Source organism: Lates calcarifer, linkage group LG8 (genome assembly GCF_001640805.2).
Source record: "Lates calcarifer isolate ASB-BC8 linkage group LG8, TLL_Latcal_v3, whole genome shotgun sequence".
Taxonomy (NCBI): domain Eukaryota; kingdom Metazoa; phylum Chordata; class Actinopteri; family Centropomidae; genus Lates; species Lates calcarifer.
In genome coordinates, this window is record NC_066840.1 from 3,327,274 (window position 1) to 3,344,649 (window position 17,376).

A 17,376-nucleotide genomic window follows, 5' to 3' on the forward strand; every position below is an offset into this window, starting at 1 on the left:
GCAACAAGATAACACAACACTGAGCTATTAACACTGTGTGAAGTTGACGTGGCAAATGTGGAGTCGATGAGAGCTGAAAGAGTAAACTGAACCGGAAGAGCTATGTCCTGGATCATAAGCCAAAACAATGAGCTAAAAGCTAAAATACTCAATAGAGCTAAGGAGAACAAACTGGGGGATAATTCTCTGTGAAATTGTCAGCACAAGCAAGCATTAATATAAGGATACTATTTACTGCATTAGTCCATTATGTAACAGTAAGTGCATACAGGTCAGCTGCATTAGCAAATCAATGCTGTCAGGCTGTTACTATGTTAAGAGTGTGACCATGACAGTAGTATTGATAGCTGTATTCAGTGTTGAGATGCAGCTTTGGACTTGCTGGATTTGTTCTGGGTGTAATGCAACCAATCATTTGACATTCAATCCCAAAGAAATACTTGATCTTACCCTGCACATAATCTCATGTTTCATGTGTGTGTGTGTGTGTGTGTGTGTGCACCAGAATTGGGATAAATTGTGTTTTATTGTAGTAACTTCTGAACACAGAGCACATGTTTGGCTCTAAACAGCATATTTCATCTCAACAGTTTATTCGTCAGCTCAATATGATACTGTCGTGCCAGAACTGAATGGCACAGTAGTGGATTGAAATCCATGTCTGAATAAAGCTGAAATAAAATCACGCCTCAGTTCACATGTGCAGGTGTGAGCATGAAAACACTTCTTTTCCATTTAATCAGGAGAATATACGCACACAAAGACACACTTGGAGTTCAGAGGCCACTTCAAACAAGGCCCTTGAATTCAGATGAGCTTGCTGGTGAAAAGGAGCACACACACACACGCATACACACAATTTGCAATTTAAACGATGCTTTTGTACCATGAGTACCATGTGATCATTCCTTTTATCGGTTACATTTGTTCAATCCATCCGTCCATCCTTTCATATGAGTAGCTGGCAGTCCTTCGTGATTAATGTCCCGTGAATTTGTATAAATAGACAGATACTATGTAGATGCATAGACAATAGATGGGATACAGCTAAACTAAAGACATGAACTCAACTGATGGATTGATGATCTGAACTGGGACATCAGGAAATTTATCAGGTTTGTTGACTTTGAACATATCATGTCTATCTCTCTGTCTCTCCCTCACATGATCTGTTGTTAAAACTATGATACAGCCTGTTGCTATGCCATCTGGTCTCCCTGGTGATGCTTGATACAGGATGACCTCGCACTGGATGACCTTCCTTTTCTGAGTGTGTGTCTATCATTGTATGTGTGTCTGGTGGTTAGTGAGTTGTGTGTGTTTGGCAGCCTGCATGAGGTTCTCTATCTCTTTAATGTGTGTGTGTGGTAGCTTGCATTGTATAGTGTGTATGCATGTGTATTAGTGTATGTTACAACTATGCATCTTAGTCTGGGTTACAGGTATATGTGTCTGAACAATGAACAAAGTGACATGGTGTGTGTGTAGCATGACAGGTCCAGTGCAGGATTCACACAGGCTGTCTGTGAAAACATGGACAGAGGAGGAGAGCGACCGAGCTGACAGCACACTCAGCAGGTACACACACACACACACACACACACACACACACACACACACACACACACACATTTTCATGATTGTTTATTTGATGATGGTACTTAGTTAGCTGACTTGTCTTGATTTGACTTTGTTAAAATTATAGCTTTGTAAACTGTAGATGTCCTGGGTTTTCTTATACATATAATGTATATTTAGTATGTAAAGTCTAGCCAGTCAATATTTTTATATTGAAAACAGAAAAAAAAATTACTATGTGCTCTCTCTCAAAAAAAATATTAAATTCATTTAATACTTGCTAAACTCCAAATGAATGCTAATATTAGTCAGCGTCTGCTTGATGTGTAAATAGAAATGTTTGTGAATATGTCAGCGTTTCCATTCCGTCTGTTGTTCACAGCTTGTTGCAGTGCCCTCAAGTGGCCAAAAAAGTAATGCAGGTTTAATAATGAATGCGTACATCTCTTTCTCTCTTATCATCACTGTAGTTGTCTTGTCCAGAATGTTTTTCTTACTGTCAACTTCTGTGGCAGTTCTGTTCAGTCCTATGTTTACCTTATATAATCTAACAAAGAATGTTACTGCCTTCCTCTGTGAATGAGTTTAGCGCTGTCACTGTTAATAGTACTTAATCACTAAATTTGTTGTTCTGTTTGTTCTGTTTGTGGCGTGTGTGTGTGTGTAGAGGACAGTCGATGTGTGATGACACTTCTTCAGAGCTACAGAGAATGGCGGCCATTGACAGGAGGGATATTAATTCCCAGAATTCTTTTCGTGGGCGAGGTGCTCTCTCTAGGTATGACTGCCGAGAATTAACCTTCATAAGTATGTATTCACATTTATTTATTTCCACAGAGTGTGTATATTGACTGCCCTCTGTAGAAGAACAGTAGAAGAACAGTGGAAGACACAGAATTACACCCTACAGATCTTGGCTGTAAATATGCTTTGTGTTTGTCTCCCTGTGTTCAGGATAGTTAGTATGGTGATGACTCTAAGAGAATGGGCTCAGAAGAGTTTAGCTGAAGAGACAGAGCGACCAGATTCCTTCTTGGAACGTTTCAGAGGCCCGGCCCACATGGACATACAGGCCCCACCCAGCAGGTTTAGCCACAGCCACACTGGCTCTGATGCAGATAATGAAATCAGACGAACCAGACGCACGTAAGAAACCAAAAACCCAGGACAAAATGCATACACAATAAAATGTCGTCTGGCACATAAATCTCTTTGTCTGTCTGTTAGGAGAAGGAAGTGGAATATAGTGGTCTTATCCCCATCCGATGATGCATACTACCACTGGCTGATGGTGATTGGTGCTGCAGTTTTTTATAACTGGACCTTACTTGTTGTCAGGTTGGTAACTATTACTGCAAATAACAGTACTAGTGGCAGTTCTAGCACTACTTCTTACACTTGTTCTTACTTCTACTTTTTCTTAGCCCCTGAGTTACTACAGCTCCAGAGGGAAAATAGGCACTGTGATTGTGATGTCACCTACTGTATATTACTCTCTGAAAGAATGTTCAGAAACACAGCATTAGGTTTACTGTCAGCCACATTTGCAAGTTGCTGGAGCTAGAAATTCAATAATTGTGTCTGGGAGGCACCACTGGTGTAAATGGACAGGCAGAGTCACCTTCCAGTCAACCAGATACACCAGCAAAACATACTTATAAAGCTGCACTAGTCGATAGTAGCATATCAGCAATAAATCAAATGACAATGTGTACACGTAACGCGAAAGGTGTTGCTCATAATGATGAACAAACAGAATTATCACCAACTCTCGAATTAACTGCAGCTCAGTGGAACACTTTAGTGTCTTTCAGCTCATGGTGTGGTTTTATAGGCCCCAACTTTAATGTTTTGGTGCACACACAGCTCTCATTACTGTCAGCAAAAAGCTCTGATAAATCTATTGTATGCTACCTGCCCATTTCCAAATGGCAAAAAAAATGTTAGCTACTAACTAGCTACAGGATGCTGTGGAGTATTTAGCTAAAGATAACATATTTCTTGGTTGGTGTAGACCAAGACAGAGCAAAAGGAACATGAATGTTATACTTACATTTGCCATGTGTCCAGAAATGTGTATCCAGTGAATGCCCCATATCAACTGGATGTGTGTGTGGACAGTGGTGCCAGTAGGAACAGAAAAATTAACTACATTAACTTTGTTTTCCCACCACAATGTCCAGTGTCCCTGTATTTCAGTCCTCATCACTGCTAACTTACACTATTCCCTGGGAGAATGTCAAACATTTAAAAGAACACTGGACTTGTTAATCCTGGAGCTTTGACATTACTATGACACATTTGGTAAACTCTTACAAAAGTTACTGCTGTTGGTACAGTAACTGCTATTACTATAACAAGATCAAGTGCAACGTCTATTACTATAGCAATTTTAATAAATGCACTAGCAAGAGAATATTTGTTGATGGTGCACAATCATTTATTCAGTACACTGTGTTGCTTTGTTTTGCTTCATCTGCTGGAGTGTTTTTGCTTCTATTTCTGAAGGGCCTGTTTTGATGAGCTCCAGATGAGGAATGTGTTAGTGTGGCTGGTGCTGGACTATGTCTGTGATGGAGTCTATATCCTGGATATTGCTGTCCGCCTCCATACAGGTACTGAAAAAAGAAATCAGAAAAACGACACTCAAAGTTCCATTACTAAAGAAGAAACTTTTTCCTGGATCTTTGTTTTGGCTAACACATTTTCCATTTGAGACACCAACATTCATTCATTTCTTTATGTTTCTATGTAAAGGTTTCTTGGATCAGGGCTTGATGGTGAAAGATGTTCGACGCCTGAGAGAAACCTATATTCGAACGTTACAGTCTAAACTTGACATCTGCTCCATCCTTCCAACTGACCTCCTGTACTTGACTGTTGGAATCAGCTACACTCCTCTTCTTCGATTCAACCGTCTCCTGCGTCTGCCACGTCTGTTTGAGTTCTTTGAACGTACAGAAACCCGAACGGGCTGCCCCAATGCTTTCCGTATCTGTAAGCTGGTTCTGTACATCCTGGTGATTATCCACTGGAACGCCTGTGGATACTACAGCTTCTCCAAGGTCCTAGGCCTGGGTTCTGATTCTTGGGTTTATCCCAATGCCTCTGACCCTGAGTTTGGCTCCCTGACCAGGAGTTACATATATTGTCTGTACTGGTCAACCCTGACACTAACCACTATTGGAGAGACACCACCTCCTGTTAGAGATGAGGAATATCTGTTCTTAATATTTGACTTTCTGGTATGTTCTCAGCAATAGTGTAACCTTGGCTAATATTATCTTGCATGCCAACCAGATTCCAGTTATTTCAGACTGTCAGAACAGCTAATACTGTTTGCACTCATTTCTGTTCCAGGTTGGTGTCCTGATATTTGCCTCCATTGTGGGAAATGTTGGATCCATGATCTCCAATATGAACGCCACAAGGGCAGCCTTTCAAAGCCGTGTAGATGCACTGAAACACTACATGCACTTCAGACATGTCAGCAAGGTGCTGGAGCAGCGTGTAATTCGCTGGTTTGACTACCTCTGGTCCAATAAGAAGACAATAGATGAACAGGAAGTGCTGAGGAGCCTGCCCAATAAACTGAGAGCAGAGATTGCTATTAATGTTCACCTGGACACACTGAAAAAGGTAATGACACTTAGACAATGTGACGCAACCCTAGTCTCTTCTACACTTGTCATGTCTTTTCAATGCAGAGTATGTTTTCATTGAGATTAATATGAAAAGTTGCATATTTTAATTACTTCATGGTACACAAAGTCATTCCAAAGGAATGGCAGTATTACTCTTCACACACTCAGAGCCAAAAAAGAAATGAATTTCATGTTTCTGATGCAGGTAAAAACTGAGAATTGTTCAGAAGGATCACAAACTATAAAGAGTGTGTGAGAGCAACATTACACTTTGTAGGCTGATGTGAAAATGTGACAACTCAAGTTTGTATATGTCTGTGTGTTTGTGTGTGTGTGTGTGTGTGTGTGTGTATGTGCAGGTGCGTATTTTCCAGGACTGTGAGGCAGGCCTCCTGGTAGAGTTGGTGTTAAAACTTCGACCACAGGTTTTCAGTCCTGGAGACTACATCTGTAGAAAGGTCAGTTGTGCTGCTACTGTTGCTGTAAGTATTGTTGAAGGACACTCACTGCCATGTCTGTATTAATTACATGGGATATGCAGACATTTATAGAGGACCACAGGTTATTGCAAATAGCAATAAAGCATTAGATTAATTTTCAAAACTGTAAAATAAAAATAGGCACATCCACAAACTGAATCAATAGTACTGATTTTAATGAGGCATTTAAAAGGGCTATTTCCTCTCCTATTTGCATTACCATTTCCTTGTTGCTTTTCCTCTTCCCATTAAAGATTAAACAATGCAAATTAGAGCGAGAGAGAGAGAGAGAGAGAGAGAGAGAGAGAGAGAGAGAGAGCTTGTTACATCTCCCGGCTGATTTGCATTGTTTCATCCCGTTTTATCAGCACAAGGCTCACCATGTTATGGAAAGACTATTCATTTATTCACTTGAATTAATATTTCTTTTTTTGTCTGAACTATTAAGAAAATTATTAATAATAATAATTATTATTAGCTTAAAGTTGAAAGTATTGATGTTAGAATTGTTATGTCCTTTACTAATGATGCACAGCAGTACCAACTTTCTGTACTGACTTTTTTTCCCAAGGGAGACGTGGGTAAGGAGATGTACATAATTAAAGATGGCCGCCTAGCAGTGGTGGGGGAGGACGGTGTCACCCAGTTAGCTGTTCTAACTGCAGGGAGCTGCTTCGGTGAAATCAGCATCCTGAACATCAGCGGCAGCAAGATGGGGAACAGACGCACAGCTAATATTCGGAGTCTGGGATACTCAGACCTGTTCTGTCTCTCCAAACAAGACCTCATGGAGGCACTACAAGAGTTCCCTCATGCCAGGGCTCAGCTGGAGCAGAGGGGGCGGGACATCCTGCAGAAGGAGGGGCTTCTGGAGGAAGTGAATGTGTCTGCAGGAGAAGAGCTGGAGGAGAAAGTTGAGAGGCTGGAAAGCAGTCTGGACCGGCTACAGGTCAGTACGAGTAGTTCACTACTTCTGCTGCTGCTGGTACTACTGCCACGCTCCACACAGTCATCGCTATGATGATGATAACTGATGATAACCTTGGTTTCAGACATGTTTGGCCCGTCTGCAGAGCGAGTTCAACTCCTCCCAGCTGCGACTGAAGCAGCGAATCACCGCCCTCGAACACAACATCACCACAGTGGCCACAGGCAGCGGCTTCCTGTCAGATGCTGACGGTAATGAGAGTGTCTCTGGTGGTGATGGGGTGCGCAGTGAAATCAACATTCGGCTCTGATGGACATAATCATCTGTGAAAGCTGGAAATAACACACATCATCTTTATGGTTACAAAGTACTTGATGTGTTACTTTTATTCTTTCTTACAAATTTAAATACAAAAGAAAACAACATAAACCCCTCATTGTGTTTGATGTTGACTGACCAGTATTTGACAGAAATGCATTGTATTTTATTTTGACGCTGCTTTGTTGTTTTTTTTTCCTCTGCCTCTCACAATCATATAGGAACCTGTTGCTGTACTTTGAATTTACTAGAACTGTGATAAACTTTGTATTTACACCACATTTCATCAACAAACAATTAAAAATGTATTTATTTATTTATTGACTTAACAGGTATCCTGAATTATGTCTTAATCCACTAGGGGGCATAACATCTCTATGAATGCTGGTTATTATCTACCTGCTATCAGAACTGATGAAGACTTTCAGAAGCCTCTCAACTCAAGACCTGTGGATTGTTTTACTTATCTGTGAGGTCATCTTACACTCTCTGATCCATATGTCTCTCATAACTGCTTCAAATTATCAAAGTATCACACAGAAAATTACGTTTTTTTTCTTAAATGAAGAGTTTGGTGTTTTGGAAATGTCAAAATTTGAAACATTTCTTGTAAGCATATTTTCTGTCACAGGTGTCAGTCGTGTTGTCACAACTCATCTACTATTTGAAAAGAATAATGTAGAGGATGTTTTTAATTTGTGTTGGCAAGAATACAGACCACTGATGATTATACATCTTCAGAAGTGAACATCATTTTTTTTAAAACTTTTCTTTGAAAAACTCTCCTCACTGTGAAGAAAATGTATCTGTTTTCACTGAAAGGAATCTTTATATGAACAGATTTATTATTAAGATACTATTAAATACTGTGTTAACCTCAACACTGACTTATTTTGAGTGTGATAATTGCCATAGTTTGAATACAGCTATTTTCTAACTGTGAAAGACCCTGTGAATGTGTGTGCCTATATGTTAATACCATGTCAGACAACTATAATGTGCTCACTGCATGTTCTGCAGCCTGTCAGCAAGCTGACTTTGGACCAAAGTCCAACATCACATGACTGGAAGATTTCAGGAAGTGACTTGTCAGGAACTCGTGGGGAAATCACTGTATGAAAAGGTAGAAACACATTGTTTGCTTCCTCTGTTCTCCTCTTACTTTTACTCTCACTTCTTTTTCTTTCTTGATCTTCTTTGATCCTCTCTCTCTTTTGTCCCTCCCTGCTTCCCCTTGTGGATGTTTCATTTCTTGCATCCAGTTTAATTTCCCTTTCTCTGAAGACCCTCCTTTTTCTTTTTGTCCTTTATCTATTAGTCTCAGCCTGATCTTTCTGTAACAAACCTAGAAATACGGATCACAACAGAAAACATTCCCTCTCTCATTTCTGACTCCGGGTCTTTCCATGTGGTCTTATCAACTATCTTGAGTTTGTGTGTGGCTGTAAATGTGCCAGCGCTTGTATGAATGTGTGTGTTTCAGAGATGGAGATCAGCTCTGTGTTGCTGTGTGTGATGCTGGTGGTCAGTGTGTCTGCTGCAGCAGAGGTACGACCTGGTTCTATCACAGTTTTCATTCATGATGAAATAAATCTGAAATTAATCAGTGTTTGGAAAAGATGAGACTTTTTAAGATCTTTATTGAAGTCCAACACAGCAGACATACATATACAAATATAAACCATAAACACACAGTAAAAAATGAATAGAAAGTTAATTTGAAAACAATTAACAGAGACAATTTGTAAGAACATTATGGACGCCCATAAAAGAAAGAAAATGGGTGGATGAAATCCTGAAATACCAACTATCTTTTTTTTTAAAAAAAAACAAAACAAAAAAAAACAATGTCAAAGTCAGTCATTACAGTTTATAAACTAAGTAAAGTCTAAACTCTAAATACTGCTCCATAATCTATGTTCAGGTTCCTACAATTTCAAATGGACCAAAACACGCACAGACTTAGAGTCATACAATGCACAGTAATTCAAAATGCTGCATGTGGACATTACACAGTGAGCAAAAGTGATTTCAAACACAATAGGCTTCCCCAGATAACAACACCTGTTTCTAGTTTCTTCAGTCTTGATACACCAGTAATACTCAGACAGCACTGCTGCTAGGAAATATAAATACATATGCATACATAGCTTTTATGGTCTCCATTCTGAATGATGTTGGTTTTCTTTTTTGTAAAAAAATAAAAAAAATAAGAAAGAAAAAAAATATGAAAATAAATAAATACATGAATAAAATAAAAATAAATAAATATAGTATATTCTCTCTTATATACTCACGCCCTGAGAGGCAAGTGAGAATAAATGATTCAGATAATAAAGTTTTCTCTCCTGTGTTTATGAACAGCTGAAAAAGCCTTTGCCAGGATAATGTTATTCTTTTTTCCCCCCATCTGTTAAACAGGTGAAACAGGAAAATGGTTCCCAGGAAAAAACTGGAAAAAAATATCTTGCCTGTTCTTAAGTCATAAACACAGGACAGAAAACAATTTAGATCAGACTTTGTATATCACCAGCATTTTTTTCTCACTTGCCTCTCATAGCTTCTGTACTTATTAATCCTCTGTATTGAAACATGTCACTAGATATAGATACCATATAACAGGTGTGTATACATAACTTATTTCTGAATGTGTATCATAGCCAGGCATCATAGAGAGCCTCCTGCTGGCCACACACCAGCGTCCCTGGCTCTGGGGTGTTTATGTCTTCACTGTTGGCCTTCCCATCGTTCTCTTCATCAGCATCATGTGGCCTGACATGGTACAGTGGGTTTGTGTTATCTATTTGAGTGTGTGATGCAGTCCTACAAACAAACTGTACAGCTACAAAGAGACTAATTGTGTGTATGTGTTTGTGTGCAGCGGTTTGGGCCTCCTGATCAACAGTATTATTACAAGAAGTCGGATGATGCTCAACCAGACGATCCTGAGTACATACGGCCGACAGATTCATTGGACACCAGAGGTAATGTTTTATTTTTAGATTATTATAAAAGGTCGTGGTGATGATGATGATGATGATGGCAGTAAGTGTTACTTCTTCTCTTCTCTTCTCTTCTCTTCTCTTCTCTTCTCTTCTCTTCTCTTCTCTTCTCAGGAGAGGCAGATAAAACTGTAACCAGGCGAAGAGACACTCAGGGCAAACAGAGGAAGTCTGACTTAGACTCCTGAAGGTGAGTCTCAACAGACAATGTGAGACTGATAACGACTGTTAATGTGCTAATGTTGATTCTCAGGGTGCAGAAGCTCATTTAAAAGTATTAATGTATCACAGAGAGGCTAAAAGAACCAGTCATAATATGAAATTTAATTTTCATATTGGTGCAGATATCAAATATTATGTAGTTTCTGAGTACACAATAGGTATGATGGAAGTGAGATGGGGCAGTTTATTTTATAAATAATCCATGACCACTCTCTGAGAAATGCTCTGGCACTGTGCTGTCAGGCAGAAACATGGAATCCAGGCACAGTTACAGAGCTGGACCAAGTGAAATGTCTGGTAAAGAGGTTGTTCATCATCTTGCAAAATACTTGAATACTTTAAAATCTTTAACTCTATTTGAGTTTTAGCATCTGTGGCTGACATTGTGTTTGCTGCTTTGCCAAATTTCTTTGTTGATTTTTTTATGTGTGGAAATGTGAGGACCTGCAGGAACAGTGCTGATATAATTGGCACAACTCTTTGAACAAAATCTGAAAAATGGCTGCTGAATATTTACTGCCTGAATGTCAAGAAATTCAGCTCATGTCGTAATTCAGGTCCTGTCGTTTAACAAGTTGGTGAAACAGTGGGTGATAAAAAAATGATTCTGACTGTTTTTGTTTGCGTATTTGTGTGTGTGTGTGTGTGTGTGTGTTTAGGATCATTAATCTGTGAAATGACATCAGGAGAAGAAGACTCGCCAACTCACAAGAGGATGCTGAATAATCATGTTTTTGCCAGTCGTGCTGTTGACTGGATGAAACCAGTGATTAACATGACAAAGAGAGAGGGCTAACTAATTGTTAGTTTGTAGGCCTAGTTGCCACTCTTTTAGTGCACACATAGGCCTATATAAAAGCTGCATGAAGCCAGATAGAGTGTACACCAGTCATTTTTGGCTAATAAAAACTACTTTGACACAAAATTATTTAGTTTTTCTCCTTAATGGATTCAAAATCTGATAATGATGCTCACATGTACATCATATACTACATCTCTGCACTATTTAAGAACGATTTTATGTTTGATTCTTGTCTTTATTGACTGTAACTGATTTGGAAGTTATCCTGGCATAACTGGAATGATGCCAAATTTATCATTAAAGGTGTTACATGTAAGTTTTAGTTATTGCTACACAGTGAACATTAGCATTAACAGCTGTTAGATTTACCAATCTACAAGAAATCAAACTTATGTTCTTTACTCACTAAAGCTTTCTTCAGTGGTGGAAAGCAATGCTAACTCCTCTATTTGTATCACATCTCCTACTGGAGTTAGCATGCTACCCAGCCAGCTCTGGCCCATCTTGTCTCATACTGCTTTGCAATTGAGTCACTGAAATATCCAGTCTGTCCTCAGTCCAACATGAGAGGATGAAGAGGGCATATTCTAACCTCTTGTTTTGTGATGTGTTAATGCTAACACTAGCTATGTAGCACTGCCAAAAATTCATCATCATTTTGGGGAATACATAAACAATTTCACTTTCTTATCACATAAAACTTGCATTGTCACCATCTAAAACCATGTCCACATTGTTAGTACAATCTGTCTTAATTTCCTAGACAGAATATTTTTGTCTTCTCCATTTTGAATAATCAGTAACAGCCACATTATTCACTCAAGTTCCTTTGTGATCCTTTGAGATAAAATATCTTCTTCCTGTGCTGTTCAGAGCTGACCTTCAGTGGCATTAAGCTGCTCACAACATTTATTTGAAATGGAACAATACAGCTCGTCAATAAAATGACCACTCAAGTCTTTCAATGACACTCACAGAGAAAACAGGATAGATGAGTAGACATGCAGGAGTAGGAAAAGAGCTGATAAGCGGGGAAGGGAAGAGAGAGATGAGAAAAAGAAAGGACAAAGCAGATGGCTGAACACAGACAAAGGGAGAGATTTGAGGATATTGAGCAACATTTCAAGCATTTTTGGTACTGTCTCCTCTGAACAAATGCATATATTTTTAGGGGTATATGGTTAGAGTTTGGTCCAGTGTTAACATGACATTCTTTAATATACCTTTCTATTTAGTTCTATTACATAGAAACAGAAGAGGGTTCGCCAAAAGTGCTGCCAGTTTTGGTACATCTGTTCTAGACACTTCCTGCATATTTTGTGTATTTTATGACTGTAGAGAATCAGGTATTTCATCAGTCTCTGGTTCACCTTGGCCACAGCTTTGTTTTGCCCGAACATGCTGTTGGGCAAAAAATCAAACAGATAAAACTAAACCCTGAGAAGCAGAAGTCTCTGTCTTTCCAGACTTCTGGTCTATGTTGTTTTGTGCCGTCTAAACAAAGAGAGGATGCAGCTGCTCACAGGACTGATAGTCATCACAGCTTATGCTCAGTCTCTCTCTGTAAGTACTCTATGATGAATCAGTTTGTTTTTTTGTGTTTAATTTTGAAATATTCCAAGCACAAATGAGCGTGACTTCATTTTTTGTGCATATGTATATGCTTTTGTGTATTTTTTTCACATGTATGTAACAGTGATGCATGATTGTCACTGCTGCTGATTATATATCTACATGTGCAGAACTGATTAATTTGGTAGGTAGGTCTATTAGCACTATAAATATATTTAGGTAAGGAAAGAAGTGGTTGAGAGATTTCCAGTCTTTATTTAAGAGTCTGACATCACCCTGATTTAACAGCAGACTGGAAGATAGGAAGATTCTCATATTTGTATGTTAAATACGTTACTACAGCAAGCTGTTGGGTAACCTAGCTTAGCAAATAGACTGGAAACCGGGGGAAACAGCTGACCTGGCTCTGCTCACCTTCTAGTACCATTAAAACTGACTAATTAATGTTATATCTTGTTTGTTTGTGTTGCCACTGTAAAGTTGCCAGACAATCAGCAAAGACTGCTCCTGACCAAGAAATGGTGCAATATTACACTTTTTTGCATGGATTAAACAAATGTGTTAATCAGTGAGCTTCAGAGGAACTGGTAGGTGGGTTTTGTTACAGAGTTGTTGACAGAGTCAGGCTCATTGTTTCCATTCTTCATGCTAAGCTAAGCTAACTGGCTGCTGGTTGTAGACTTGTATGTATCAGTCCTTTCATCCAACTCTTTGCAAAAAAGCAAATAAGTATATTTTAATGTTAAAAATATTTTTCTGAAGTTAGACTTGGGGTTACAGCTTTGGTTTTAAGTTAGATTAGTGCTAGGATTTTCTAGTTGTAAGTTAATGTTACAATGATGAAACTTTGGCTTGCTGCAGTAAAAATAAAGTAAAAATAATCTATGAAACATACTGCAGTGTATTGGTTTTGATAATCTCTTGCTGAATATACAGTAGTAATCCACCCTGCTGTATATCCCAATTTCCCACATTGCCTTGGAACAAGTACAGACTAGAGTGACTATGCAGCAAAGTCTTAGAATGAGGTAATGAATATACACAGCATGAATGAAGATCCTCACAAATATAGCAATACAAATTGAGTGTGTACAATGTCTGTGCGTAGGCGTCAGACATTTGCAGTGAGGAGCTGGCTCGTCTACAGGAACAGGAGAAGCTTCTGAAGAGCCAGCTTCAGAAACAAGAGCTCTTCCTACACAGATTACAATTGCTGAACCAACCTGGCAACAAGAACAAAGCAAAACCTGACCAGACCCAGGACAGCCAGTATGCAGGTCAGCCAGTCCTCAGGACTGGAAAACAACATTTGAAAACTAAGCTCAAAATATTGCATTTCAGGTCTCATAATTTGCAGAAACATAGAGACAACAACAAGAGATAATGTACCAATGTACCAATTACAGAGTGTGTATTGGTGTGTGTGTGTGTGTGTGTGTGTGTCAGATTGCTCCCAGCTCTTCACTTCTGGCTTCAAATCCAGTGGATTCTACAAAATCAAAACCATGAGTGTCTACTGTGATATGAGTGAAGGAGGTGGTTGGACTGTCATACAGAGGCGGATCAATGGAACAGAGGCATTTAACAGGTATGTTTGAACTATTAGTGTAAGATGGTGAAATCACAGAAGTAATACATCTATCTATCTATCTATCTGTCTGTCTGTCTGTCTATCTATCTATCTGTCTGTCTGTCTGTCTGTCTGTCTGTCTGTCTGTCTGTCTGTCTGTCTATCTATCTATCTATCTGTCTGTCTGTCTGTCTGTCTGTCTGTCTTCTGTCTGTCTGTCTGTCTGTCTGTCTGTCTATCTATCTGTCTGTCTGTCTGTCTGTCTGTCTGTCTATCTATCTGTCTGTCTATCTATCTATCTATCTATCTATCTATCTATCTATCTATCTCTCTGTCTGTCTATCTATCTATCTATCTATCTATCTATCTATCTATCTATCTATCTATCTATCTATCTATCTATCTATCTATCTATCTATCTATCTATCTATCTATCTATCTATCTATCTATCTATCTATCTATCTCTCTGTCTATCTATCTATCTATCTATTAGGTCATGGGCAGAGTATAAGGATGGGTTTGGAGACATGAATGCAGAACTGGGAGAGTTTTGGCTTGGAAATGACAACCTGCATCACATCACAGCACAAGGTCAACACCACCTCTAAAAACTCTTTTCTTACACTGATAACAGATCAAATGATGATGTGTAATATAAAAAGTTGCGCTCACATTGATTTTCAGGTGCACAGCTTTTCTGTTTTGTTAAACAGACAAAGTTAACAACTTGGTAGTGAATGTAACGGAGCATTTAGCAGTTGATGAGCCAGATTTGTTCAGTACTGAACTTGTATTCTTCAGGTTGCCAGAAACTCAATTCCGTTCAGTGCTAATGTTGCTCCATGTCTACTGGATTTCTAAAAAGACAACTGTTTTTCTAACATTTTCTATAGACGTTGTTTAGGGCTTCTTCTATTCCCCCTGAGGAGGCCGACCAACCCTTTTCTTGTTGTGTCGATATGGCTTAATTTTTTTTTCTCATTTTCAGAAGGCTTTTGTTGTTTGAATCTGTTTCTTCCAGGGAATTATTCTCTGAGGATTAACCTGGAAGACTTTGACGGTAACCAGCGCTACGCTGAGTACAAGAACTTCAAAGTGGCTGATGAAAAGGTATTGATGCTGACTGACAGCTAACATGTAGAAACCTTAGACTGAATATTTTTGGGATGAAAATATTTCAAAAATATGATATAGGAGGAAATAGCGGAAACTGCTTGGTGGATATAGTCATCTTGTTTTCATGTAAACAGCTGGCTCTGCCCAAATAATAAAAAAAAAAAAATCAGTAAGCTCAGTAATAAACAGAATCTATGTCTTTATTCAAGTTGTGGGATTTGCACGCTCAAAGTACTTCTTCATCTTAAACTATGCAAGAAAATGATTTTTCCAAAATGTGGAACTATTCCTTTCATTTTTAGCTTCTGCCAGTTTACCAGCTCTTCTCATATCTCACTCTCTCTGCAGGATCGCTACCGACTTACCTTTGGAGACTATGTAGGAACAGCTGGAGATGCTCTGTCTGGAGGTCATCAGGTTGGTGTGTCAGACTGGGCCAGCCTCCACGGCATGAAATTCAGCACCTATGACCAGGATAATGATAACTACGAACAAAACTGCGCCCAGGAAGACAAGGGAGGCTGGTGGTTCAACAAGTATGGTTTCGTGGTTATATAGTCTGCCCATCCATCAAAATGTACATAGATGCAAACCTATACAAAATGCACACAGCCCATAAAATAACTAAATATCATTCCTCTTCCCTCTTGAGGTGTCATGCAGCCCATCTTAATGGTGTGTACTATCCCAGCGGTCACTACAGTGCATCCACAGATGATGGTATAGTTTGGTACACTTGGAGAGGATGGTGGTATTCCCTGAAGACCAGCATCATGAAGTTGCGGCCAACTGACTTCAAAATTGACCCTAGTGATGACCCCAATGCTGTTAACCACAGTCCACCTTCCTAGATCAGACAAGAGCAGATATCAGATCTTTGTTTTGGGACAGAAACAGTTTTGTTTTAATTGGTGTAAATCACATTTTATTTAACACATTAAAACATACTGTAAATCTCAACTTATGATCCTCTTGAATCTAATGTGGAATTGTGGTCAGATTGCATCTGGATGGAGAAGACTAGCAGTAACTGAGCAGAGTAAATACAGCCAAGAGTAACCATTGATTCAATCACCCAAACCTCTGAGATGGTAAAATCTGAACAGTCTAACAATATATAACAGTATATACTTACATAGCAACATATGTGTAAAAGATAGTCTGCATCATCAGACTTGAACTTTTTGCTTGTTTTAGAGACATGGATGTGTCAAGGGGAAGTAGTATGCAGACACAGCTGTCTGTTTTAGTGTAGAAAAGGGAAATCTGATGTTGGTGTGTGTTAGAAAGAGGCAGAAACATTAGACTGCATATAGTGAAAAGAGCAATTATCATGTCATTGAAAATGGCTGTAACAAGAGCTAGAGGGGCTTTTAAAAAACAGCAGCATAGAGCAGCATGTCATCTTATTCTTACAACTACAACAGAATGGAGTGAGCTGAACTCAGAGCTGGTAATTTGCACAGATGTTATTAAGATGACATGTCTATGTGTCACAAACAATTGAAATAAAGGAATGCTATCACTTTAATGAAAACAGAGAACAGTACACAATAGCAAGCTATTCATTTAGATGCTATAATAGGCTTGAAATAAAAAAACAAAAAACAAACATCAAGGATTCCTTTTAGGTTGTGTACTTCTGTACTTCATCTAACCCTTACAGGTTGTTATTAACAACTCAGCCTGTGACCTTTCATTAAGCTCTGTCTCTGCTTTTTGCATTATAAACATGATTCAAGAAATAAACCAAAGAAACACTTTCATTCGACTAATGAATTATTTCATCTTGATGTCCTATCTAGTAATATTCATCTCATAACCACTGTATTTAGGGTCCCCTCTTTAAGTGATGGTGTTAAATGTCAGTATTCATGACAAAAATCTTTAGCATCTATTATAATGACTCATTTCAATCAAATGCATACACAATTTGAAGTGGTCTATAAAATGACATTACTCTGTGACTTTCACTTTCATTGTTTGCCTTGCAAGAGCACTGTGAAAAACTCCAGATGCCAAACCACTGTCAGAAACTGAGACACAGAACTGACCAAATGTAAATACTTTATGGATTACTGATAATTTCTGAAATCTCATACAGAGACTATGAATATGATGCTAAAATAATACTGTTAATTTAC

At 38.7% G+C, this 17,376-nt stretch overlaps 3 protein-coding genes across 4 annotated transcripts; all 3 read left to right on the forward strand.

The window, feature by feature from the left end:
• Positions 1-1,489: 1,489 nt before the first annotated feature.
• LOC108879102 (cyclic nucleotide-gated cation channel) lies at positions 1,490-7,826 on the forward strand. The gene is made up of 10 exons (XM_018670268.2): positions 1,490-1,578; positions 2,246-2,356; positions 2,533-2,724; positions 2,806-2,916; positions 4,087-4,193; positions 4,336-4,823; positions 4,939-5,217; positions 5,582-5,680; positions 6,273-6,650; positions 6,754-7,826. Exons 1-10 carry the CDS (start codon positions 1,490-1,492, stop codon positions 6,937-6,939), a joined length of 2,040 nt encoding a protein of 679 aa, XP_018525784.1. The 3' UTR covers positions 6,940-7,826.
• A 164-nt stretch (positions 7,827-7,990) lies between these two features.
• On the forward strand, positions 7,991-11,099 carry LOC127142694 (calnexin). Its single transcript, XM_051072151.1, has 6 exons — positions 7,991-8,070; positions 8,431-8,495; positions 9,608-9,727; positions 9,829-9,931; positions 10,064-10,139; positions 10,831-11,099. The coding sequence occupies exons 2-5, from the start codon at positions 8,433-8,435 to the stop codon at positions 10,135-10,137; spliced, it is 360 nt and encodes a 119-aa protein (XP_050928108.1). The 5' UTR covers positions 7,991-8,070; positions 8,431-8,432; the 3' UTR covers positions 10,138-10,139; positions 10,831-11,099.
• Positions 11,100-12,286: 1,187 nt separating this feature from the next.
• Positions 12,287-16,998, forward strand: fgl1 (fibrinogen-like 1). 2 transcript variants are annotated; one of them, XM_018670241.2, is made up of 7 exons: positions 12,378-12,536; positions 13,654-13,822; positions 13,992-14,133; positions 14,610-14,707; positions 15,138-15,226; positions 15,581-15,768; positions 15,885-16,998. In XM_018670241.2, exons 1-7 carry the CDS (start codon positions 12,483-12,485, stop codon positions 16,081-16,083), a joined length of 939 nt encoding a protein of 312 aa, XP_018525757.1. In that variant the 5' UTR covers positions 12,378-12,482; the 3' UTR covers positions 16,084-16,998. The 2 variants fall into 2 exon arrangements, with proteins under 2 accessions (XP_050928107.1, XP_018525757.1); XM_051072150.1 differs by lacking the exon at positions 13,654-13,822 and having other exon boundaries at positions 12,287-12,536.
• The last annotated feature ends 378 nt before the right edge of the window (positions 16,999-17,376 follow it).

Excerpts from the sequence above, each read along its gene's own strand:
- LOC127142694 (XM_051072151.1), top strand. The coding sequence starts at position 8,433 with ATGGAGATCAGCTCTGTGTTGCTGTGTGTGATGCTGGTGGTCAGTGTG. Across the intron at positions 8,496-9,607 it reads GTGTGTCTGCTGCAGCAGAG|CCAGGCATCATAGAGAGCCT; the intron begins GTACGACCTGGT and ends TGTGTATCATAG. Across the intron at positions 9,728-9,828 it reads GCATCATGTGGCCTGACATG|CGGTTTGGGCCTCCTGATCA; the intron begins GTACAGTGGGTT and ends GTTTGTGTGCAG.
- LOC108879102 (XM_018670268.2), top strand. The coding sequence starts at position 1,490 with ATGACAGGTCCAGTGCAGGATTCACACAGGCTGTCTGTGAAAACATGG. Across the intron at positions 5,218-5,581 it reads ACCTGGACACACTGAAAAAG|GTGCGTATTTTCCAGGACTG; the intron begins GTAATGACACTT and ends GTGTATGTGCAG. Across the intron at positions 5,681-6,272 it reads GAGACTACATCTGTAGAAAG|GGAGACGTGGGTAAGGAGAT; the intron begins GTCAGTTGTGCT and ends TTTTTTCCCAAG.
- fgl1 (XM_051072150.1), top strand. The coding sequence starts at position 12,302 with ATGACTGTAGAGAATCAGGTATTTCATCAGTCTCTGGTTCACCTTGGC. Across the intron at positions 12,537-13,991 it reads CTTATGCTCAGTCTCTCTCT|ATTGCTCCCAGCTCTTCACT; the intron begins GTAAGTACTCTA and ends TGTGTGTGTCAG. Across the intron at positions 15,769-15,884 it reads GGAGGCTGGTGGTTCAACAA|GTGTCATGCAGCCCATCTTA; the intron begins GTATGGTTTCGT and ends TTCCCTCTTGAG.